Source organism: Heloderma suspectum, chromosome 7, assembly GCF_057233095.1.
Source record: "Heloderma suspectum isolate Gila_16-S chromosome 7, 16-S_ref, whole genome shotgun sequence".
Taxonomy (NCBI): domain Eukaryota; kingdom Metazoa; phylum Chordata; class Lepidosauria; order Squamata; family Helodermatidae; genus Heloderma; species Heloderma suspectum.
In genome coordinates this window covers 112721379-112748420 of record NC_139464.1, presented here as the reverse complement: position 1 = coordinate 112748420, position 27042 = coordinate 112721379, and the positions used below count along the sequence as shown (strand labels likewise).

The 27042-nt window shown below is 43.1% G+C and overlaps 1 protein-coding gene across 2 annotated transcripts in view; it reads right to left on the bottom strand.

The window, feature by feature from the left end:
* CAMK1D (calcium/calmodulin dependent protein kinase ID) overlaps positions 1 to 27042 on the bottom strand; it is a 300742-nt gene that overhangs the window by 54599 nt on the left and 219101 nt on the right. For both annotated transcript variants that reach the window (XM_084811563.1, XM_084811564.1), the window contains exon 4: positions 3979 to 4117. In XM_084811563.1, the coding sequence (XP_084667689.1) occupies positions 3979 to 4117 (139 nt within the window). The remainder of the gene's footprint in view (positions 1 to 3978; positions 4118 to 27042) is intronic.

Genomic DNA, 27042 nt, shown 5'->3' with positions numbered 1-27042 from the left:
CTGACTGGTGTGGAGCCTTCAGCAGGGAGGAGGGAGGGCTCAGTCATAGAATCGTAGAATCCTAGAATGGTAGGGTTGGAAGGGGCCTACAAGACCGTTGAGTCCAACCCCCTGCTCAATGCAGGAACCCAAATCAGAGCATCCCCGACAGATGGCTGTCCAGCCTCGTCTTGAACCCCTCCAGTGTGGGAGAGCCCACCGCCTCCCCAGGTAATTGGTTCCGTTGTCATATTGCTCTCACAGTCAGAACGTTTTTCTTGATATTCAGCCGTTATCTGGCTTCCTGTACCTTGAGCCCATTCTTCTGTGTCCTCCACTCTGGGATGATCGAGAACAGATCCTGGCCTTCCTCTCTGCGAAAACCTTCCAAGTCCTTGAAGAGCGCTACCATATCACCAGTCTCCCTTCTATTCAGGCTGGTAGCCTCTTCTGTGCTTCTCTGGGGTGAGCCCCCACCAGGGGTTGGCCTGCTTGTGGCTGTTCTTCCCCCTGCACCTGTCTTGCCTGTGCTTTTGCCAGTCTCCTTCATTGCCTGCCACCTCTCCGTCCCTGCATCTTTTCTCCATTTTCTAGCTTTAGCCTCCCAGCAACTCTTGCTCTCCTTCCTCCTCCTCCCCACCTGTCTCCTCTGGCTTCCCTGCCTCTCTGGGTACCACTTCTCCTTTCTGCACCAGCAGCACATCTCCATGATCAGGCTGGCCAAGAAGCAAGTGGTGAACCCTGATGTCACGCTCAAGTGCTGCTGTTCACAGCTGTCCCAGATTGGCTCTCTTGGTGGTGAGGAGGGAGTGGTTTGTCAAGGTGTGCCCCGGGTGTCAGGAGCGCCCTGGCGGCCTCTTTCAGTACACTCCAATAGCCAACTCAAGACACAGACAAAAGGATTCTTTTCAAGGCTTTAATCCTTTTACAACTTAATGACTTGTTCAGATGCTTATCACCAGCGACTAAGCAATGAACAGCAAGGTAGCCTATGCTCCAGGTAAGGCAGTTGGTCCCCGTTTGAAGGAGAATCACGGGAAGACCCTGAACTTATGGGCTAGGGAGAGATCCTCCCTCTTTCCCTTGGGTCCTCGGGACGCGACCGTTGCTTGCGTGCCAAACGAGCGCTACGCCTCCTTTCCTCCATCGCTCATCGCTCCCTGCGTCTGCGTCGAGCATCTAGCAAGCCCCCCTCCTGCACTCTCTCACCACCTGGGTCACTATCTATCTCAGGAATGCCGGCAGGAGGAATCTCTGCCAGCTGCTGTGCCTGTGAGGGATGAGCTGGCTCCTCTCCCACGGATTGCTGATCCTCCTCAGAATCAGAACTGCTCTGGGGTTCTATCGGCTCAGTTTCCACCCTGACACCGGATTCCCTTGCATCATCTAAGTAAGGGGTCCCAAATCTTTTTGGGTTGGTGGGCACATTTGTAATTTTTAGAGTGTTGTGGATGCTCTCACATGGGCTTGCCCATTCACAAAATGGCTACCACGGTAGGTGTCACCAGTCACAGAACACCCATTTTCCAGAAGGCTAAAAGAAAAGTAACTTGCCTAAGATCCTAAGTGGTTTGGGAACTCCAAAACACAAAAGCCCACAATTTTCTGCTACAACACCCATTTCACAGAAAGAAAACTGATGAGGCTCAGAGACAAGTAACTTGGCCAAGGATGCCACGTGGGGCCCAGAGGCATTCTTGGAAATAAAGAACGGCTTCGGAGGGTGGCGTTTCACTTTTCAGCATGTCAGTCTCCCAGTCTAAAATAAAAAATTAAGAAGTCTAAACAAATGAAATGATAATCAATAAAGGCAGGGAGCCTGGTGGGTGCCAAGAGAGGTGTCCATGGGCACAGTGGTGTCCATGGCTGCGATGTTACCCCTCCTTTGGGAGATGAGAGGCGGGACCGGGGCACCAGGGCCATCCCACCAGCCCTGCTGACAGTCTACGTAATTTTTTTCCTCTTCCCTCCCCATTGCCTTTTCCTTGTGTATCGAGTCTTTGTTTAGGTTGTAAGCCTGAGGGCAGGGGCTGTCTTCTTTGTTCATTGATTGTAAGCCACTCCAGGAGACTTTTTGGGCTGAGGAGCAGGATAAAAATACAATCAATCAATCAATCAATCAAACATTGAAGACCCAGATCTAAGTGAATCTATTTAAGACAGTGGTGATATATGAACATAAGAACATAAAAAGAGTCTGTCTGGATCCAGCCATCTTTAGTTCCCAGAGTGGCCAATGAGATGCTTCCAGGAAGCCCACAAGTGGGGCATGACAGCTAAATTATTAAGTACTACATTCTCCACTGTGTCAACTGGCTCATGCCTGTTGGCTTCCTTACTACCTAGTCAAGATGGTTTAGCCCTTTGTCATTCCAAAGCTCGACAGCTAAGTTGTCTCATTTCCCCAGCTGCAAATCTGTCTCTGGAACACCCTCAGTAAAGGTGTCTGAGGAATGCAGCTGCAAAATCCTCAGCCTTATTGTATCTATTTCCATTACTGTGTCCTTATATAAACTCCCAAGTAATTTGTAAATTAATCTCCTCCCATACCCTCCTTTGAGTCACATTTCATATTTCTCCCTGGCATGTGTTGCTAATAAGATTAACTTGTTTAAAAAGTATAGTGAAGGAATTCCTCTTGGTGCAAAGTGTAGAAGTATTAACAGCTTATCCAGAGCATTGTCTGAATTACTTGAGTTTGCTCTTCAAAGCTTTTGTGTCAGGAATAATGCGTATAGGCAATTTCCTGCAAATCACATTATTTCAGGATAAGGCTGGGTTAGCAAAAGATAGTATTAAGCAACTAATTCCTGAGCTGAATTGAAATGACGTTCTAACAAACAGGACAAGTAAAACTACTAAGAGCTCAGCTTTTCCTCTCCTTTAACTCCTTCTGTCCTCAAACAGCCCAAATGGGAAAAGGAGTTTGTAAAAGTCCTGCCATGACACCAGAGCCCCAAATTTTTACGGCACTTTTATTGCACATATGACTAAAGTCGTAAATAATCAAGGGAGGACACAATGGAGGAAGAAAAGATTTGAAGGTCAGTTATGTTTTCCCAAGGACATCCAGGTAAATACTGTAAGGCCCGTACAGTTGCCTGCATCTGCAGTCACAGAGATATTGTTGTTAATATACAAACCAACTGCTCAGAGAAGGGACAGCCTTCCACAAAAACTTGCCTCTCAAGATAGGATTTGACAGCATGGATGACACTGGGCCATGTCAATTTCTACCCCTCATCCCCATAAGATTTGTTCATTCATTCAGTCATTCAATACATCGGCTATCCTGCCCCGCAGCCAACTTGGCTCCCAAAGTGGTTTACATAAAAGTGTAAATCATGATAAAATAAAACCAAACAACAATGTGAACAGGTGAAGCACAGCAGATAACATTCCAGCATTAAAACAAATACAAACTGATAGGTCTAAAAGACTCTAAAAGTCTGCACAAATGAAAGGAAATCTTCACCTGACACCAAACAATAAAATAGACTTGGCAGTAGGTGAGCATGCCTGGAGAAGGATGGATCCAAACCCATTTAGTTGAACTTTAGGTCCCACTGAAATCTATGTGGCAAATGAAGTCATGATTCGTGGAACTAACTTACTTTGGATCCAACCCTATGCGTTTTCCTGCCAGCCAATAATGGAGGGGTCTAACTACATGACACCTCATCACAGGATGACTCTATTGAGACAGGACGGGGAAACTGGGAGAACTAAACGCAGGCCTGCTGTTTTTGCTGACAGCCCCCATGTCTTTTGCAATATTTAGCCTTCTAAAATCAGTTACTAAGGAGTATGTCACAACAATGTGGTATGGTGGCTAGAGCAGCCTCTCCTCCAGACTTTTGGGACTCCGACTCCAATCAGCCTCAACCAGCATGGTCAATGAACAGGGATGATGGGAGCTGTAGTCTAAAACATCTGGAGGGCACCAGGTTTTGGAAGGCCAGTCTAACGTATATTGGTTGCGTTAGTAAATTACATTACCTTGAGGTCTCTGTGAACAATGCCCATTCTGTGGAGATAGTACACAGCATCCAAGACCTGCCGAATCAGAGTGCTTGCATCTTTCTCAGTGTAAAATCCTTTCTCGACAATGCGGTCAAACAGCTCACCTCCAGAAACTCTAAAAACACCATAGAATATGACAAGGTTAATATATGTAGTTAATGGCTCTCTAGAATGTGACCGATTAGAAAAAAAGTTGTGGGAAAAATAAAAAGATTTTTGTTTGCATTTCTTAGAATCTTTTCCTTAAAAATTTCTTATGTATACCTTTATGTTACCTTAGAATTACAACACTGAACTGAGAAGTAGAATTTTTAGTTACATCAAGTTTTTCCCATTGACTGAAATTATTTTTTCCTTTTTTAAAATAGCTTTCTGACTGATATGAAAAATTGTTTTTCGGTGCACAATGCATTGAACTCCAAAGTCAGCTACATTTCCTAGAAAGCACAGAACATGCATTGAAAATGATAATTGCCTTTCCTCATTACAACTAGAAAATAATGGGGGTGAAATGTCAAGGCAGATGTTTCTGGATAAAAAGCTGGTCAACAAGACCCTCCAAATATTCACAGTTCTCTTCAAAATATGAAATGTGTTTTCTACTAGATAATTCATCTTAAACTTGTTGCAAGTAATATTACTATTTTTTTTAAAATCAGACATCCTTCATGATGTATATGCCCACCTGGTGCTCAGAGGGTGATGGTATCAAAAATCTAAATCCACATTTCAGCAAGTCAGAGAAGCTACTCACATTTACTACTTTAAATGAGGTGCAGTTTGGTGAATCCAAAAGACAATGAAGGGACTGAGCACTGAGGCAACAAATATTGTACAAGTCTGGTTCCAGAAGGGAAGGCATGTGAAGGCTGCTTCACACATGACAATATCCTATGCATCATCCATGCAGAACAAGGGTGCACAATCCGCAGCCCATGAGTCTCCTGTGACCCTGTGCTGCTCTCTGTGTGGCCTACCAAGCCTGCAGGGGCCCCACCTACTTTCCCCCACAGACTGTGGTTGCTGCTTTAGTGACACTAATAGCAGAGGGAAATCAGCAATTCCAATCAGGGTCGTTGAGGGAAAGAGGAGGCTTTAGCTTCCTCCCTTCCCCAGTGACCCCAAAGCCATCCATCCTGCATGCACACATATACACGTGCTATACCCGCTCCTCCTGGCAGTAGTGGATGCAACCCTTAGTGATGAAAAGGTTGGGCACCCCTTATGTAGGACATACTATTTTTTGGGAGACAAATTCTGCAAAACATGGCCCCTTCAAGAAATTCCTGACTTGTGTTGCGGATAACTTCCTCCTACAGAAAGTAGAGGAAGGAACTAGAGGATCAGCTGTCCTTGACTTGATCCTAACCAACAGAGATGACTTAGTGGATCAAGCAGCAGTTACGGGAACTCTGGGGGAAAGTGACCACGTTATACTTGAGCTCTTGGTTCTAAAGGAAGCAAAAGCCGAGTGTAGCCAAACGCGTACCCTGGATTTTAGGAAAGCCAATTTTAATAAACTCAGAACGCATAAGTAAGGTCCTATGGCAAGCGACTCTAATGAGAAAAGGAGTCCAAGATGGGTTTTTTAAAAAGGAAATTCTCAAGGCACAATCATAAACAATTCCAACAGGAAAAAAAGGTGGAAGACAAGAGAAAATGCCAATGTGGCTTCACAAAAAGCTTAGAGATGACTTGAAAACTAAAAAGCACACAGATAGGAAGTGGAAGGAAGGACAAGTAACAAAAGAAGAGTACAGGCAGGTAGCACAGAATTGCAGGGATGGTGTCAGGAAGGCTAAAGCTGAGAATGAGCTGAGGTTAGCAAGGGAAGCTAAAAGCAACAAAAATACTTTCTTCAGATACATGCATAGTAAAAGACCGACGAAACAAATGGTGGTTCAACTATTAAATAAGGATGGCAAAATGATAACAGATGACAAAGAAAAGGCAGAAGTGCTCAATTCCTACTTTGGCTCGGTCTTCCCCCAAAAGAGGGTCTATGACTCCCCTGGCAAAGGCGAAGTACAGGCTGAAGGGGCAGGATTGCAGCTTGAGAGCGATAGGCATATGGTCCAGGAACACCTCATTACACTGAATGAGTTCAAATCTCCAGGGCCAGATGAAATGCATCTTAGAGTAATAAAGGAACTGGCAGAAGAGCTCTCAAAACCACTGTCTATTATCTTTGAGAGATCATGGAGGATGGGTGAAGTGCCACATGACTGGAGGGCTAATATTGTCCCTATCTTCAAAAAGGGTAAAAAGGAGGAACCTGGGAACTACAGACCAGTCAGTCTGACAGCAATCCCTGGGAAAATTCTGGAGCAGATGCTAAAGCAATCCATCTGGAAGCACCTTGAAAACAGTGCAGTGATTACTCGAAGCCAACATGGATTTGTCAAGAACAAATCCTTCCAGACAAATCTGATCTCAATTTTTGATCAGGTCACCTCCCTTGTGGACTGTGGGAATGCTGTGGACATCATATACCTTGACTTCAGCAAAGCTTTCGACAAAATGCCCCATGAGAGCAAACTAGCTCAAAGTGGGCTAGATGAAACAACGATCCGGTGGATCCACAGTTGGCTACAGAATCGGACTCTAAGAGCGCTTATCAATGGGATCTTCTCAAACTGGGGAGAGGTAACGAGCGGGGTACCGCAGGGCTCAGTCCTGGGCCCAGTGCTCTTCCATATTTTTATTAATGACTTGAAGGAGGAGGTGCAGGGAATGCTGATCAAATTAGCAGATGACACAAAATTGGGTGGGATAGCTAATATCCTGGAAGACAGAAACAGAATTCAAAGTGATCTTGATAGACTATCACAAGCGGAATATGAGCCAACAATGTGATGTGGCTGCAAAAAAGGCCAATGCTATTTTGGGCTGCATTAATAGAAGCAGAGCTTCCAAATCCCGGGAAATACTAGTTCCCCTCTACTCAGCACTGGTTAGGCCTCATCTGGAGTACTGTGTCCAGTTCTGAGTACCGCACCTTAAGAAAGATGCAGCCAAGCTGGAGAGGGTCCAGAAGAGGGCAACAAAGATGATCACGGGACTGGAAACAAAGCCCTATGAAGAGAGACTGAAAGAACTGGGCATGTTTAGCCTTGAGAAGAGAAGACTGAGGGGAGAGATGAGAGCGCTCTTCAAGTACTTGAAAGGTTGTCACAGAGAGGAAGGCCAGGATCTCTTCTTGATCATCCCAGAATGCAGGTCACGGAATAATGGGCTCAAGTTACAGGAAGACAGATTCCGACTGAACATCAGGAGAAACCTCCTGACTGTTAGAGCAATATGACAATGGAGCCAATGACCTGGGGAGGTGGTGGGCTCTCCCAGACTGGAGGCCTTCAAGATGAGGCTGGACAGCCATCTGTCGGGGATGCTCTGACTTGGATTCCTGCACTGAGCAGGGGGTTGGACTTGATGGTCTTATAGGCCCCTTCCAACCCTACTATTCTATGATTCTATGGTTTTCATAGGCAGAATGCTAATTTATCAGATACCGTATTTGACTTTCTGATTGACAACTGAATCAACTGATTGACTTTCTGGTTGACAACTTTGGTTAGCATATGCCTTAAACCCACTGTAGTGTAGCCTTTGACCATTTGTTATTGCCTTCAGGTCACTGTTCATGTTTGCCCATTCATGCAACCTGTCTTCCCCTTCTGGTACAGTGTTCCACAACTTGGCATTCTATATCGAGTGTCACTAAGGGCTCTGCTGAGGAGGCTTCTTTCCCAGGAACATTAAGTTCACCACTGTACTGGCCTCTTTAATTCATATCCCTCTCTATCAGGGAATTAACTATTTCAGCTCACCACCTCCCCGACTCCACCAAGTACCCAGATAGAGCTAACCAAAGGAGTTGGCCAAGCCAGAAATTGCACTGAGTGGGAACATTTTGGCGCATGTATGTAATGGATAGAGCCAGTTGGGAGGAATCATGTGTACAAAGGCACAGATTTTGTTCAGTATTATGGATTAGAGTAACTGCCATCTCAAGAGATCTCTCTGCAGCAGCATTTCAAGAACAAGACCAAATTAATCCCAACTCACTTCAGACCTCTGATACTTGTGCAAGGCTGTTATGTTAGATTTGGGCTTAGAATGTCCTTCACGGAGCACATAAGTGACCAAAGTTGTGAGCACAGTTATTCACTAGCTGATGATTGCTGCAGAGGGATCTATAACACAAAGAGGTAAATAAAAGTTATGCCCTAACATGCAACTAGCAATATGACTTCCCTTTGCTCTATTAGAAATAACATGCTGAGGATTTTCAGAACTAACTGAAATGAAGAATACGATTTTTTAAATACAGCAGCACTCTGTAAGACAAAGGGGAAGGAAAAGCCTTACTGATCTTGTGAGGCCATAAAATCATCAGGGGAAGAAATGTAATTGCCCCAATGGATTGAATAAAAGATTTCCTTATATCAAACAGGAAAAGGATATTAAAAACACAAAATATGTCTGATAGGTCTTCTACAAGCTTTGTCACTTGGCATACAAACACACACACACACACACACACACACACACACACACTGAAGCTTACCTTAAAAAAGAAAAAAAAATCAATGATCAAGGGAGTATAATAAACTACCCAAATCCCTAAGGGCCAACAGGAGGATTCCTTTTCATTGTATGGACAAGAGGGAATTCTATTACAGCCACTAAAAGCAATTTTTCATTTGAGTAGTGACAAGGGTCACTTCCTAAGGAAGTCAAAATGGTGGCCAGCAGTATTTAGGGTGTATCTACACAATGCATGTATATTAGCTTTATACCAGTTTAAATGTCATAGCTTCCTCAAAGAGGGGGGCTGAAAGGGTGTTGAGAATTCTGTATCAAAACTCCCCAGCCCCTTCATTAAGCTACAAATCCTAAGGCTCCTTGATGGGTCAGTGTCAACAGTTAAACAGGTTTGCAAATGGTTTTGATTTCGAGTTGGTTTAGATTAGATTAGAATGCTACCGCTGAGAGATCACTGAACAATTCACCCATCACAGATGGGCAGCCTATGGCCGTGGGCTGCACGCAGCCCCACCCTCCCTTTTTACAGCATCCCACGCCTTTTTACAGCATCCCACGCTGCCACAAACGGAGAAGGAAGAGCACCTGAGAGGGGAAAAAACCACCACCAACGCAAAATGACGACAGTCTGCAGGGAGCCAGGTGCACTCCCACGGCAGAAAAAGGGAAGACAGGCACACACAACCCAGCCACAGAGTGTGGCACCTAGAGCAGCCCTTTGGAGCTATGTGGTTTGGACTCCAAGCTTGTGCATATGGCTGAGAGAGATGAGAATTGGAGGAAGGCAGGAGCTGAAGGCTGGAGCAGAGCAGGATGGAAGCAGGTAGGCAAGTGGGACGGGGGTGACTGAAGCTGGGGGGTCCCAGAGGGAGGCATGTTGGCTGGGCAGCCACAATGGGTGGGTGCGTGAGAGAGAGACAGATTGCTGAATGAAGGGGAGAAAGGGTGGGTGCTTGTGTGTTTGTGTGAATGCATGCATGTGCAAAGATAGTGGCTGCTGCTGGAACTGCTTTGTCCAGGACTTCTTTTTTTAGCTGTGTACTGCTGCCTGCTCCTGTCACTGACCAGCCTAGTAAGTTTACCCGGAGGGCACGCAGCGTCCGGGTGGTGAGGACAGGCAGCAGCACTCAGCCTGGCACTAAAAGAAGTAAAGTGCTGGCTGAAGTCACTGCAGCCCACTGGTGGGGCCAACCAAGTGTGTGTGTGTGCACGCTATGGGGGTCTGGAGGGCACCGTGCCCAGGCAGACCTGATGCCTAGGCACGGTGGTAGCTGCAAATGCAGACCTAAAATTTAAGAAACATCTATAAGGATCCAGTAAGTATATATGTATAGGTTCCAGCAGAGTCCATGGGGCCCAGGACTCTAAGAAAGGTTAAGATCCCAGTGGGTCAAAAGTCAGACAGCCATTTTTCATAAGCATATTTTTTAAAAAAAATCCCCCTAACCCCCACTACATGCTCAACTGACTGCCAAACAAGCCAGAAAATATTAGCCCTAAGTCAGAACAGCAGACTGAGTTCTGTGAATTTTTCATGTCCTCCAAAAGCAGGTCCCCTCTTTTGGAGATTTTTCAGGGGTGCTTGAAAGGGCATGAAAACGTTCGGCCATGGTGTGTGGGACTGCGCAGCCAAACTGGGATCACCACCCTGGCCCCCCGACAATAAGCTGCATTTTCTCTTCCCCTCTCCCATTCAGAGTGAGGGCAATGAGAGAGCTTCACTGGCCCCTAGTGACATCACCACATAGCTAGATCTTATTTGCTACATGGTGTTGTGATGTCGCATGTTCACAATTCAATCCCCAATTGGCTGGGATCACACTGTGGGGAACAGTAAGTGACAAAGGAGCAGCAGAGAGGGGAAGCACAATGGCGGTGGGAAGGAGATTTTGTGTCCTCCAAAAGGCCTATTCACACTGGAAATATTTTCAGGTAAAAATTCTGTGCAGCCTTTATACCTGTGAACACCTGTAAAAATTCTGTGCCGCCCTTATACATGTATACACCTGGCTTGCAGGCGTTATTACACGCATGCGCTCTGATGCTCTCGCTTCATCCATTTCCTCTTCCAGTCCCAATACTTGAACCTTTTCACTTTATTAAAAGCCGTTTCTCACTTGATTTCTGTTCCAGAGAACTGTTCGGTGGTCTCCGTTTTCTTTTGAGATGGTGCATATAATTTTCACCCTCTTGAGAAACGGATGAAATCAACAAAACTAGATGCAGCTACGGCGTAAAGTGGGTATCCCCCAGGCAGTTTCCGCTCATTGATCCAGAGCATGGATGTAAAAATGTTTAAGCCTCCCTGCAGGAAAGCCAGTAGACGTAAGGCAATCCATTTCGTCTGTGTGAGATGCCTTCCTCGTATTGTGGAAGTACGTGTGGAACTTTGTGAGAAGAAACTAGATGGACTGGACTTTGATTCACCCATCTAAAGCATAAATAATCTGCATTACTGAATAGGGTTAATAAACATACACTACTACTTTGGAGCAGCAGAATTATCTGAACCCCAATAATGCTTCTGGCTTATCATATTTGGAGATCATTTATTTATGTATTTATTATTAAGTTTATTAAATGCTTCATACAATAAATTTCTCTAGGCATTTTACAATAATGATAGAAATACAAGTAAAATCACAATAAAATTAACAATATAAAACTAATAGATGTGGCAACACATCATAAAATACAATATCACATTGCAGGGACTAGGATAGTAAACAACGTTGCACGGACGAATAGAATAAAACACAAAAACATTAAAATATTTCAGAAGACTCTGAATTTTTTTCCCAAAGCCTGGGAGTACAGGAAAATTTTAGCCTGGCACCAGAAAGTTTGCAGTGTGGGCACCAGGCAAGTTTCATGCCTTGGATTTATTTATTTATTTATTTATTATGTTGCACCCCACTTCAAAGATTTAGGAAGGTAGAAATAGGTCCGGATGTTTTTTAAAAAATATTTTGTTAAAAAAGGAAAACATTTATTCCATTACAAACATTCTGCCTGCATTGGCTGCCTGTATGTTTCTGAGCCTGGTTCAAGGTCCTGGTTTTAACCTATAAAGCCTTACACGGATTGGGACTACAATACCTGACAGAGTCTCTCTCCCGACACGAACCTACTCATACACTATGCTCAGCTTCTAAGGCTGTCTTCTGGCTGCCTACTCTGAGAGAAGCTCGGAAGATGGCAACAAGGGAGAGGGCCTTGTTGGTGGTGGCCCCCAAATTATGGATTCCCAACAAGACCCGTCCGGCACCAACATTGTTATCTTTTCGGTGCCAGGTTAAGACCTTTCTCTTCTCCCAGGCGTTTGGCAGCATATGGTAAGTTTTAATTGATCCTAGAATGGCGTCTGGTTATGGTTGTCTGCTCTGAGGTTGCTTGTTGAAGTGGTTTTAGATATATGTTCTTGTATATTGTTCTGTTCATGTGTTTTTTATGGAATTGGCTTTTAAAATCTGTATATTGTATTTTAAAATGTTTTAATCTTTGTAAACCGGCTAGAGAGCTTTGGCTATTCAGTGGTATAGAAATGTAATATACAAACAGGCCCAGGGGGCAGGCAGTTGCCAATGGCTCAAGGGCTAAAAAGGGCTCACTCATGCCCCTGCTGCAGCTGCTGCTGGTAGCAAGGAGCTTTGATGGTAGCAGTGGGGCCCTGATCACAAACCCCAAAGATTCAGGATGGGAATCAATAGATTTTCTCAAATGTTCCAGTAACATCCAATTAAATGGCTAAAAAAGGTTTTAAAGCCCAAATCTTCTACTAAAACGAACACAAACAAGCCTGGTTTGCATGTAACAAGAGCTTGGAGGCCAAGCCTCTCCCCCTGAAGGAATCCAAGAAGACTCCTGATGGGGAACTTCTGCGGGCTGGATTAGGCCCACGAACTGGAAGTTCCCCACCCTACTTTACTGTGAATCAGTTACCCCAGTTTTCACAATACCATTTTCTCCTTTTACATTACAGCAAATAGAAAATATTAGAAATAATAGAAAATAGAAATAGAAAATCCAGTGACTAACATAATTAATTACTTATTATTAATTGGTTTAAGGAATTCATTACCATAAGATTGTACTTAAACAAGGCACCCTGACTCTGTAATGCTCTGCCCACAGAGGCTCACCTGGTGCTTACATTGCACTCTTTTTGGAGCCAGGCAAAGACCTCCTATTTTCTTAGGCTTTTTAGTCTTTCAGGGTTTTCTTTTTAATTCCTACGTGTCATGTAGTTTATTAGGAGGCCTGTTTTCCACCAGAGTACAAAACCCTGGGAAGTCAGTGCAATCCTTTGTAAGTGATCTGTGTAAGATGGCAGAAAACTGTGATTTGGAGACAAAAAGGAAGAGCATATCAGAGATAGAGTAGTGACAGGCATTCCGGACAAAGGGCTGTTGTCAGAGAGCCTGCAACTGCACAAGGTCTTTTAGATAAACATCTAAAATCTTGGAATCTCAAGGTGCCAACAACTGTGGAAACACAATGAGAGTGGGAAAGCTGAATGCTGCCTTCAAGTCAAGCTGGACCCTTCAGTGGCCATGTTTACTCTCGTGGATGAAAAAAACGAACAACTCTCAGATGGATCGTATCAGGGAAGGATTTGGCTTATCCAACACTTCCCAATAGGTAGCCAGGTAACAGCCAGGCTGTTTTGGAGTAATTGGCCATATATTTTGAATGGGCTTTGGGTTGCTGTTTGTGGGATGACATGCTTTTGGCAGGATTGATAACCTTCACTGTGTTATTATGATCAGCCCCGGGGAGTTCAAGGTTGAGAAAATGGACTTCGATGCTCTTTCACTAAAGACAGGAAATGTGGTTTCCTGCCCAGATAGAGATGAAAGGAGGCATTTCTCATGATTGTGATGATCAGTGCATCTTGCCTTAGACTGTCTCTGCCTTGCAGCTGTTGTTGTTATCAAATCTGAATAGACATACACTTACCAAGCATCTGCACAGGTTAGACTTGGAGCAGTAGGAATTTTTCTTTCCCTGCCAATTCTTAGCAGTTCCCTTTAAGAGGTAAAATGGTCAATTGAGTGATTACATGAAGGAAGTTTGACCTAACAGTAACTCTGGCACTATGTCGCTGCCTAGAATAATGTTTACATAGTTGTTACCTTTGGTTTATGCTGCACATACAACAGCCTGGTTGACAACCCAACTTTTTTTTAACCCTGGATTGTCAACCTTATTCTCAGGTACCAACTCTGACTTGTCAGGGGAAAGACAAGCAAGAATTCCGGGTTCAGATGTCACATTAAACAACCCAGGGGCAAAGAATCCCTGGGTTGTTTAACCACTCCTGCTGGCAGCAGGAGCCATCAAGCCATGGGACTAGCACATTGGCTCATTCACAACAACCCACTGTGTTTGCTGTTTCCAGTCGGTTCAATAACACTCACTAGGTCCTGGGCAGCATCATTTAGGATTAGGTCCAGGATTGCCTTTCCTCTGATCATGATCAACTATTCAAGGGCACAGTCGTTTAGGGTATCGTTACTGTGGATATTGTCACCCGCAGTGTTTCTGTAGAGGAGACTCCCCCTTTCAAAATTTCTAATTTGCTTGATATTATGCCCTCTTTGATGTACAGAGCGACACCTCCCGCACTTTGCCCTTTCTTATAGCGTTTGCATTCAGAGGTGACCAAATTCCACTGATTCTCTCCACTCTACCAGGTTTCTGTTCTGCCCACTATATCTGTTCTTCTTTAAAACTAAGCCCTCCAACTCCGCCATATTTGTCCCCCCTTGAAAGGTGGGTTCTTCTCAAATCCCAGTTCATATTCCAGCTCTCTCATTGGTTTACTGCAGGGATGGAGGACCTCTGGCTCATGGGCCTAAGCTGGTCCAGGAAGATCGCCATCCAGCCAACAGAGCCTCCTTGGCTTCCCCTCTTTCCAGTGCTGTCTGAGTCCATTAGCACACCATGTCTGGTGCACTACGCTAGCAGACATGTGTGCGGGGGGGGGGGGGGCTGAACTGCACATTCCCTACCCCCTGGTTTAAAGGGATGCTAGCTACTGAAATAGGTTTTAACTGATGTTGGTTAAACAGAAAGGTGGGCTAATATTAGAGCCTGGTTACCTGTGGGCACTGAATGTGCTGATACCTGGGGAATCATGATATCCAGTTTCTTTGGTATTCTTTAATGGTCCTTGCCAACTAGTGAGCTCCAGATGGCTTCACTGATTGAGGGCTAAACTGTGAAATCTTCTGGGTGATGGGCCTAAATGAATTTATTCCAGATCCTGTGTCGCATTTGCTGTGCAACATCAGTGAATGAGGCAATGCAGCTTGGCTAATGCAGCTTGAAATAAGAACCTTCATTGGCACCTACTTCATGAACATATATTCTCTCAGGTCAGGAGAGAAAAATCTGGGAACAGTCAAAAATACACTTTCAACTTGAAAGATCTCTCAGAGTTCCTATGTATAAGCTTTTCCAGTTTTCCATTTGTCTCTGCTAATGATAAGAGAATATCCATACAGAACAGTGCAGGGAGAGAGGCAGGGAGAGGGAGAGACATATCGGGATGTGCTCTGCATTTGCTGTTATTCAGTTTAACAGGTATGTACTCTTCCTCATTGCTGGAATATCGAAGCTGGCCATATGACATTCAGAGAGTTCTTGGGAAGCCTCTAATCATAGCTGTTTTGACTAGGGTTTTCCTCCATTATGAACTCCAGAGTGTTTCCACCCTGGGTAACAACCTTGAGAGTGCAGCTACAGACAGACTTATACCCAGATAACTTATATATCATATTGTTTAAGTTGTCGTCGTCTTAATATTGTTGTCTTGATCAATTACTGTCATCACCTGTCTGGAATTCCCTTCCAGAACACCTACACGGTGCCATCTTTCCTTCAGACTGTAAACTACTCAGGGGAGGGAAATGCTTAAACAACAACAACAACAGCAACAACAACTCTTATGTTACTGGTTCCAGTTCTATGAGGTTTCAAACTGGAAGACTCCAAGTGTCCCAATACACTTTACGGTGCATTGTGGAAGGAGAATGAGACAAAACTGCTCTTGCAATGGCTAGCATGACTCCATCCCTGAGGAAGGTCATTGGTTCCTCCTGTTGTAGCCTAGGTCTTGGGCTCTGCATGAGCAACAGTCCACTTGGCCTTATGGTTAAGCATCTACTCCACGTTTACCAAACTGTATTGCCTGCTTCCTACTATCACATTACCTGGCTCCTGACTCCAGCTGTTCTTGGCTAGAGGTTGTCCAGCAGCAGCCATGGCAATTGGTGGATTGTACCTAGAAGAGGCCCTCCTGGGGAATTTAGGGCCCAGCAGCCTACTATTTCTTCTATGAAATGCTGGTTACTTTCAATCCCAGCTCTTGCAGTACTTTTTAATTAGTTGGATTGTTGGACCTGACTGTAGTTTTTTTCTGCATTCACTTTCAGAATATAAATATTTGTGCTTGCTTTAAAAGCAAATCTGTCATGAATCTGCCTTTGAATATATTGTAAAAAACAAAAACAAATACCATGCACATTTTCCCCCGTTGATATGGCAATTTGGCACAATCCGTTTTTGTCCCTAAAATATTATGAGATAAATTATCCTTTTTGTAGTAATGTAATAGAAAGCTGACTAGTACATATTTATTTCTTAAAAAAAAAAAAAAAACCAGAAAAGCTGTTTCTGTATTCTGCCAATGCAAAAGCCTTTTACCTCAAGTTTCGAAGCATTTTTAAAACTGCCTCTATAATATGTGAGAATAGACTGATGCCCAGGAGCAACAGTAATAATATGCAGAGCGCTTGGGCTATGTGACAGATTCCCCTGCAGAAAAGCGAGCATAGGTTATTAGAAGGTTTCCAAAAAAAGCTGCACCACGTAAATCCTTTGCAATAAAAGAACAGGCCTTTTTGCTTGGTATCTTCTATTAAACAAAAGTAAATGTGGTTTTTATCTGACTCAGTACGGTCCATTCCTCTTCAATAGATTTTACATGGGTACATGACCTGCATGGTGAAAGGTTCAATATTTTTTATAAATAGACAGACAATTTCCTGATTCCAGCTGTAATTTCTTCCCTCCAAAATGGAACAGCTGTAGCTCGGTGGTAGAGCATATGCTTTGCATGCAGAAGCTCCCAGACTCAGTTCCTGGCATCTCCAGGTAGGGGTGGAAAAACTCTTGCCTGAAAACTTGGAGAGCTGCTGCTAGTCAGTGTCAACAATACTGGGCTAGATAGACCAGTTTCCTGTCTCCTGGCTGAGCAGAGCAGAGCAGAGCAGAGGAAGCTGCTCCAGCTGGTCTAGGGGCTATACAAGCAAGCCAGCTCCCACAGAGCGAGTGATCAGAGCGAGGGAACAGGAAGAGCAAACAGGCGTTGCCAGGGGAGTTGCAGTGGAAGAGGAGACAAAGGCAAAGTGTGGGACTCTGTTGTTAACCTCCAGTGAATAGAGGACAGTCCAATCAGAAAGCTAGAAACATAAAGGGAATAGAGACTATGGAAGGAAAAGACTCTCCAGTGGTGGTGACCTGCAAGGTCTGTGCAATGTTTGTTTTCTTGCCTGAGATCAACATGGCCTACACGTGCAACAAGTGCAAGTTGATCACACTGCTGGAAGAGAAAGTAAGAGGACTGGAGTGGCGAGTGGCGACCCTCTAGGGAATAAGGGAAGATGAAGAATTCTTAGACAGAACGGTGGAACTACAGCAACAAAGCGAAGTACAGAAGATAGAAGAGCAACAGCGAGCTGAGGCAGAAAAGGAAAATGCTGAGGTGAGGAAAAATGAAGTAGAGGATACTCCTTGGAAATGCATGACAGTTAGGAGCAGAAGAACTAGAACCTACTCTGCACAGTGGAAGCAGTGGAACTATGGAACCGTTTCCAGATACTTGAGGATGAGACTGGAGGACAGTCTGCAGAGGAAGAATTACAGGGGACCCCGCAGGAGAGCGAGCAAGGGGCTGAAGGTCAGTCAAGCAGAGGCAATGAAACCAAGGTCTACAACAAGAAGAAGAGAAGAGTAGCAGCTGTGGGAGGCTCCTTGCTGCATGGGATCGAAACCGAAGTATGTCGCAAAGATCCATGGACTCACCAGGTATGCTGTCTCCCAGGAGAATGGATTAGAGACGTGACTGAAGGGTTGCCTACACTCATAAAGCCCATTGACAGGTATCCCTTTCTTCTCATCCATGTGGGAACAAATGATACCGCCAAGCGGAGCTACGAAGAAATCATGTCAGACTTTGAAGCTTTGGGAAGGAAACTCAAGAGCTTTGAGGCCCAGATAGTTTTCTCATCCATCCTTCCAGTAGATAGAAGAGGGATAGAAAAGGAAAGAAAAATACTCCAGGCGAATGATAGGCTGTGAAGGTGGTGCTGATGCAAGAGATTTGGATTTTGAAACCACAGGCTATACTTCCTGGAAAATGGACTGCTGGCAAGGGATGGGTTGCACCTCACAAGGGCTGGGAAGAATGTGTTCAGCCCCAGCATGAAGAACTTCATCAGGAGGGCTTTAAACTGAATCCTATGGGGGAAGGGAGACATAAAGTTGGGGGTAACAATTGAGAAGGCTCATGCACCACAACGGAGACAACAGCTCTAATAGTGCCCAATAATACTCTTCACAAACATGTAGGAAGAAAGCCAGACTATAAAGCACATGGGTGTCGATGTCTATATATTACTGCCCAGAGTATAAGAAACAAACAGAACAAACTTGAACTCTTAATATCGGAGGGAAATTATGACTTGATAGGTGTAACTGAAACTTGGTGGAATAACTCCCATGACTGGAATTCAGCAGTTGAAGGATATAACTTGTTCAAAAAGAACAGGAGGAACAGAAAGGGAGGTGGGGTTGCACTATATGTTAAAAATACTTATCTCTGCACAGAAACACAGGAGGAGGAGCTTGGTAGCCCCATCGGGAGCATCTGGGTTAAAATAAATGCAGCAAAGAATAAAAGGACATGGTGGTCGGAGTCTACTACTGGCCACCCAATCAAGGAGAAGACGAGGATCAAACTTTTGAAAAGCAAATTGCAAATGTTTCAAGGAAGCATGATGTAGTAGTAATAGGGGACTTCAATTTCCCTGATATTTGTTGGGAGACAAATTCTGTAAAACATGGGCCCTCCAAGAAATTCCTGACTTGTGTTGGGGATAACTTCCTCCTACAGAAAGTAGAGAAAGGAACTAGAGGATCATCTATCCTTGACTTAATCCTAACCAACAGAGATGACTTAGTGGATCAAGGAGCAGTTACAGGAACTCTGGGGGAAAGTGACCATGTTATACTTGGGTTCTTGGTTCTAAAGGAAGCAAAAGCTGAGTGTAGCCAAACACGCACCCTGGATTTTAGGAAAGCCGATTTTAATAAGTCAGAACAATGATAAGTAAGGTCCCATGGCAAGTGACTCTAATGAGAAAAGGAGTCCAAGATGGGTGGGAGGAAATTCTAAAGGCACAATTACAAACAATTCCAGCAAGAAAAAAAGGTGGAAGACAAGAGAAGATGCCAATTTGGCTTCACAAAAAGCTTAGAGATGACCTGAAAACAAAAAACGACACATACAGGAAGTGGAAGGAAGGCCAAGTAACAAAGGAAGAGTACAGGCAGGTAGCACAGAATTGCAGGGATGGTGTCAGGAAGGCTAAAGCTGAGAATGAGCTGAGGTTAGCGAGGGACGATAAAAGCAACAAAAAGGCTTTCTTCAGATATGTGCATAGTAAAAGACAGAGGAAAGAAATGGTGGTTCAACTATTAAATAAGGATGGCAAAATGATAACAGATGACAAAGAAAAGGCAGAAGTGCTCAATTCCTACTTTGGCTCGGTCTTCCCCCAAAAGAGGGTCTATGACCCCTCTGGCAAAGGCAAATACGGCTGAAGGGGCAGGATTGCAGGTTGAGATCAATAGGCATATAGTCAAGAAATACTACTTTGAATGAGTTCAAATCTCCAGGGCCAGATGAACTGCACCCTACAGTAATAAAGGAACTGACTGAAGAACTCTCAGAACCACTGACTATTATCTTTGGGAAATCATGGAGGATGGGTAAGTGCCAGATGACTGGAGGAGGGCTAATGTCCCTTTCTTCAAAAAGGGCAAAAAGGAGGAACCTGGGAACTACAGACCAATCAGTCTGACAACAATCCCTTTGGAAAATTCTGGAGCAGATTCTAAAGCAATCCATCTGTACGCACCTTGAAAACAATGCAGTGATTACTCGAAGCCAACATGGATTTGTCAAAGACGAATCCTGCCAGATGAATCTGATCTCATTTTTTGATCAGGTCACCTCCCTTGTGGACTGCGGGAATGCTGTGGACATCATATACCTCGACTTCAGCAAAGCTTTCGACAAAGCAAACCTGATGAGCAAACTAGCTCAAAGTGGGCTAGATGAAACAACGATCAGGTGGATCCACAGTTGGCTACAGAATCGGACTCAAGAGTGCTTATCAATGGGACCTTCTCAAACTGGGGAGAGGTAATGAGCGGGGTAAGGCAGGGCTCAGTCCTGGGCCCAGTGCTCTTCCAGATTTTTATTAATGACTTGGAGGAGGAGGTGCAGGGAATGCTGATCAAATTTGCAGATGACACAAAATTGGGCGGGATAGCTAATACCCTGGAAGACAGAAACAGAATTCAAAGTGATCTTGATAGACTGGAGCGCTGGGCAGAAAACAACAGAATGACATTTAATAGCGATAAATGCCAAGTTCTGCACCTAGGAAAAAGAAACCAAATGCACAGTTACAAGATGGGGGATACGTGGCTCAACAACACTACAAGCGAGAAAGATCTCGGAATTGTGGTAGATCACAAGCTGAATATGAGCCAACAATGTGTTGTGGTTGCAAAAAAGGCATATACTCTTTTGGGCTGCATTAATAGAAGCGTAGCTTCCAAATCCCAGGAAGTACTAGTTCCCCTCTACTCAGCACTGGTTAGGCCACATCTGGAGTACTGTGTCCAGTTCTGGGCACCGCACTTTAAGAAGGACGCACACAAGCTGGAGAGGGTTCAGAGGAGGGCAACAAAGATGATCAGGGAACTGGAAACAAAGCCCTATGAAGAGAGACTGAAAGAACTGGGCATGTTTAGCCTGGAGAAGGGAAGATTGAGGGGAGATATGAGAGCACTCTTCAAGTACTTGAAAGGTTGTCACAGAGAGGAAGGCCAGGATCTCTTCTTGATCATCCCAGAGTGCAGGTCACGGAATAAAGGGCTCAAGTTACAGGAAACCAGATTCCAGCTGAACATCAAGAGAAACGTCCTGACCGTTAGAGCAATACGACAATGGAACCAATTACCTAGGGAGGTGGGCTCTCCCAGACTGGAGGCATTCAAGATGAGGCTAGACAGCCATCTGTTGGGGATGCTCTGACTTGGATTCCTGCATTGAGCAGGGGGTTGGACTCGATGCTTTTGTAGGCCCCTTCCAACCCTACTATTCTACGATTCTATGATATTTCTTTCAGCCCTATGGCTGTTCCCATTGTTTCCATAATTATATCTTATATATGTTGAATATGAGGCCTTTGGTTGAGGATTCAAATATCAATTGTTATCTGAATTGAACAACATCAATTGTTCAAATGCTGTTAATGGTCTTGTGGCCTGTTTCCAAACTAGAGGGTTGATATTAAAATGGAGTACCTGGTGTAATTGAAACCAGTTTACTTTTATGCCTTCTAGTTGGTCCTTCAGTTGTGGGCCTGTTTTGGGGGTAACTCCCTCAAATGAATCCTTTAACTTAAATAATCTGTCCTGCTTCTATGTGCTAAATTAGGACCATTTGTCCTTGTCATAAAAACTCAGGTGCAGTACGAATGGTATAAGTGGGGAAACATATGGTGATAATGTATGTTGCCATTTTCTCCATATTTTAAATGTTAGATGGACTATTGTGTCAGGCTTCCCCAACCTGGGGCCCTCCAGATGTATTGGATTACAACTCCCATCATTCCATTGGGAGAAGAAAGGTCAGGATCATTTAGAGGGAGCAGGAGTCCTTCCAATGGTAGAACTGGGTTCTATTGGGACATAAGAGAGATAAGGGAGCAAGGCCATGTAGGGCTCTGAAGGGAAGGACAAGGAGCTTGTGCTGGATCCATGAGCAGATAAGACAGGAAGCCAGTGTAAGGATTTAAGGAGGGGTGTCATGCGATCAGAACTTGAGAACTGTAGCATGCCCTGAATCAACTTCATTGGTTTCCCATCCATTCTTGGATCCTGCAACAACCCATTTTCCCATGCTATCCCTTATGTCTGGAACTGCCTCCCAGAATGCCTCTATGCAACCACCATTCTTATTTCATTAAGTTCCTCCTTACAACTCACATTTTCTGGGAAGCCTTTGGATCATTCCCCTAGTGCCTATACCATGGGTTGGTAACATGCAGCCCATACGCTGCATGCAGTCATTTGTTTTCAAGCTAAGTTTGTCACTTCTAACCCTCCATAGCAATTCGCTGCTGAAGTTTGGCAATAAAATGGCATCCCCCCCCCCCTGTTTTTTTTTGCCACTGCTGCATCACCAAATTTCAGCAATTCAGTAGCAGGACTGCAGCCCCAAGGGGAGTCCGGTGGAGGGGGGGGAAGTGGCCTGAAGTTGCACACCCATGCCCTATACTTTGTTTTATTGTAACTAAGTCAAAGTATGTGTAATTAAAATAACCACATACTCTTCCCCTGCTTACCCATGCCTCCATTTCCCCACTTCCTCTGTTGTTTCTCTGCATCTATTATAGACTGTAAGCTTCTTGAGCTACAGGCCTGTCATACCTGACAGCTCAATATACACAGATGGCTCTATATTATCAACATCACCATCACCACCAGTAATAATAATAATAATAATAATAATAATAATAATAATAATAATAATATCACCACCAATACAACACAGTCTACACACTTTTCTAATATTTTAGTTGACTGGTTTATACCATAATAGTGATTATCATCAGTGCCAAACTTCAAAATGATCCTAGTATCTTATATATTTGTTATTTGTAATGGCAAGTAACCATATTTTGGTTTGGTGTTTTTAGTGTTGTTGTTTTTTACTGAAATCTAACAGGTGCTAGAACACCCTGCTAGAAAGTGTGTGTTTATCTGTTCATCTAACGTGTCTCTCGTGTGATCCATGTGCACTTCTGTGGCAGAGGGGGCAATTTGCAGAAGTCATTTGTTGCAATTTAGTCAGAGAAATGGTTTGAGGTGGGCAGGGAATGATGAGTTATGAAGTGTTTGTAGAGATCCTTAAGGCAATGCATTGCAGAAAACATTTGAGCATTTACAGACGATGATGAAAATAGTCTGCTGCTCCTGCCATGTTATTTATGCTGCCTTGGTACTTAGTACCAAACTCCCCAGTCTCCACCATTAATTACTCCAAAAGCAAGAATTAATTGATTTTAAATGCTGTTGCACCACAGATGTCTGGCTTGTGCTTAGCCCGGTTATTCCCCATACAGCATTAAACATGTAATCAGTCCAGTTTTACAGGCCAAGCACAGGCTTAGTCAACAACTGAAAAGACTAAGGAAAATATATGGCAAATGAATATCCCCATTTGTTGCATTAACTGTTTAAGAGCTCAATTACGAGGAAAACAGAAATACCAATGTTGCCAGATTTAAAATCCCTTACAATGGAATCCTATGCATGTTTCCTTGGAAGCCCCGTTGTCTTCAGTGGGGCTTACTCCCAGGAAAGCAAGCATAGGACTGCAGCTTTAATCCCCCTAACCCTGTGCCCCCATACACTGGCCACCAGATAAATATTTTTATATAGTCTCCATGGTCTAGTGCCTTTTTGGAAAAAAATGTTTGGAAAATATTCTCTCTGATGCTTCAGTGTACATATTTCTTCAGTATGTTGTTTTACGAAAAACTGCTATTGCAATGAGTTAAACTTACTCCTTCCTTTGAGCTTTGGAAATGTTCATTTCTTTTTCTGAAAAATCACAGCTAGCTCCATAGTACCAATAATAAATATGATACAGTACAATCCTATACGTGTCTACTTCAACGAAGCCCCACTGACTTCAGTGGGACTTACTCCCAAGTAACTGCATAGAGGATTGCAGTCCAAAAACAAATTAATGAGTCAAGATACTTCTTTTTAATTTATGGATCCAGCTATATTCCAGTTCAGCAATTATTAGAGTGACTTTTTAGAGCATCAGAACAAATGCCTCTATGTTTTAGCTCCTTTACTACATGAAGGACAAAATACGTTCTTTATTATGGTTAAAAAGAACTCTGGTTTTGGTAATTCATTCTTGGAGATAGAGGATATCCTATCAATAATGGCATTAATCACTTCTTATTCATTTTGCATCATTGAATCTGATTCAAAAAATCTGTACATAAATACAGATACAAGTACATAAATACATGCGGATGCTCAGTGGGGGTAACTATTTCTGCTATCTAAATGACATGAACAAATCACTTATGACTATTGCCCAAATCAAGATACATTTGCACCAATGTTGCCACCACTACCATAGCAGACAGCTGTGTCGAAAATATAATTTAAAAGCTCCGCTTAATGGATTTTAGTTTATTAGCCTAATTAAACCATCAATGCTTTTAATGCTATGTGAAAGAGATCATGGGTTTGCAGGCACCAATGTCTTTTTTCCATCATTGGTCAAATATTACAAAATAATGAATTGACCCGTCAGAGATCTACACATTAAACTGAACCTATGCAAAACTGGTGTTCTGTGTTGTTTCGCTTAGTCCTCTTCACCGTTTAAATATTTTCAAGGAAAAATCAATTAATTTCCCTGAAGTGAAGATCTAAAACATCAGGGAGCCATCTGGTGGCTTGATTCCCATCTAATTAAAATCTCTCTCTAGGGTTCCCTACTCCCTGTACCTGCACTATGATGCTGTTAATAAATTGAACACTACAAAGCATAGCTAGGAAAGAATTAAGTATTGTTACCGCAGCATGAAAAGAAGACACAGAGAGTGGAAACCTGTGACTTGTAGCATTATATTACACGTTGGATTTTGTTGTTGGCCCCTAATTAAAGTCTGAAAGACTTCCATGCAATATTCTGAGCAGTTTAAAATCCTTCTGCATGCACATACACAGAGAAGTATTGTCAGGTGCTGCGGGATTCAAAGTAGGAGCCCTTCAATGGTGCCTTATTTCCTGTCCCATGGAGCCAGGGTACTGATCAGTGGGGGCACTTTAAGCCAAGATGCTAGCACTGAAGCCCAGAATAATTTTAGTCATAGGAATCAGGTGTTACCAGAGAGCCAACCCTATGCAGTTGCCTGCTATAAAGCTCCCAGGACCTCAGCCTAAGCAATGTGTCACTGTTTGAAGCAGCTTGGCTATCCCTCTATGCTTTTAGTCTTCCTTTCTGCCCATTAGATCCAGGTTCTCACCAACCCTTGGGTCTGAGCACCTGACATGCTTGAATGTATATGTCCTTGTGGATATATCAACCGGAAAAACCCCAAGCAGGTGGTTGCCTGGGCTCCTAGATATTTGACACTAAAGTTTAGGAATATTAACATTTCACACTAGGTAGGAGCACTGGCTCCCCACCCCAAATTCGACTTGGTGCCTACATAATCCATGAAACCCACCATTACCTTATAATTATGAAGTCATGAAGCTGACATTAGCACTTGGAAGAGAACTGGAAACCTAGGCATTTGTAACTGCAAAAGATCCTCATATCATCCTTATCTGTTCAATCAACATGGGCATCTCAGACGATTGGCAGAGCCAGTTTTCACAAGCAGCCACTTAACACTGGAGTGGAAACCAATTCCATCTCATTGAGGTTGTTGCTGTATGCCATTCAAGTTAAAAAAAAGAAGTCACCCACAGAAGTGGAAAATATCAAAGTAGGATGCTTATGGGTAACATGCCAACTACTATTACAGCTGCTACTATCATTGCTGCTGCTGCTGTTATTATTATTTCGAAGTAACCTTGATTTAGTTGACTTGTTAAATGGTACTCCCCTTTCTACTCTGTAGTCTTCCTTTTAATTACTTCCACTTAAAAAAAACACGTTTTGTACTTCTCTGCAGTTTCCAATAGGAGGAGCCAATGCACTACTGCTTAGATTTGAGAACATTAAAGTAAATATCTGCCTTGTGATCTCTGCTCTTTTTTTTTTTTTGCCACCAGCCAGCAAACCACAGCTACAAGTTTAACTCTAAAAAAAAGTGATTCACAATTTAGAAAAACAGTTTTTAATCATTCTAATATTTATGGAGATTGTTTGATTATTTGATTCTCTGAACACATAGATCTTCGATTTGAGAAGCATACATCCTTGAACAATTTGCTTGTGTCTTCGGTCTTTTAAGATTTAAATACATTGTCACTGCAGTTTGTTTTTATATTGCAGAGATGATGGTGGCTGGAAGTGTTAATCTTTTAATGAGCACTTAATCACAGATTAACAGTGATTAATCCGAGTATAAATTTATCTGAGTATAAATTTCTACTCAGAAGTAAGTCTCAGTTCAATGTTACTTATTCTCAGGTAATTGTGTATGGGACGTTAGCCTAAAATCTGCATTTTTAAAATCATCATTCTATTATAGTAGAAATATGGCATTTGTTTCATTTGGTATCTTCTATTCCCCAAAGTGATCCCATTTGTCTCTTAGAAAGTTAAATTTATGTTACCTTTGCTACAATGGTTTTGATTGCATTCATATTTCTGAGTGCAAACCACTACAGATTTTTAATCAGGAGAACATTTAGACAATTTCTACTTCAGCAATCAACAGGTTAACAAGCAATGCCATATCATTAGTCTGGTTTCATTTCTTTTTAGATATCCTAATAATGGACACAAAGTTCCCTGTGCAAACACACTGCAATGAAGATGAGGGCAGCCATGCGAAATTATTATTCTCATACTGCTTCCATTAATATTGATGGAGCTATCTTGGGAAAACATCTTGTAGATTGTGACCAATATCAGCAGAGGATCTTGTGGTAAAAGATATGCTGTAATTCTCTCTATGGTTTTAACCATTTCCACTGATACAATTTAATTTCTTTGCAGATGGTTGAAGTCTGCATAATAACCTTCTACCTGTACATTCTGAAATTTTTAAATTAGATTTTTCCATGATTGCAGAAGTTCTTCTGAGACCATGGATCTCTCTGTGGATAAGATCAGTGAGTTATTACTTTATATGTTAACACGTATCAAAATACAGGATAAACATTTGCCAACACATAGCCATAAACCTCTCTTATCTTCATTAGCAGTGCTCAGAAAACTGCCTGCCCGGATATCCTGGAATTTTTATTCTTAAGAGCTGATCAATCAAAAGCAAGATAGTTAACATTAACTGGCTGACAGCTAAATCTCATTTTACAGATGTAGCTCTGTTAAATTATTATGTACTTACTTGTTTTCCTCTCATCCCACTAGTCTGTATTGTGTCTGTTTAGCTTAAGACTAGTCACTATGCTGCC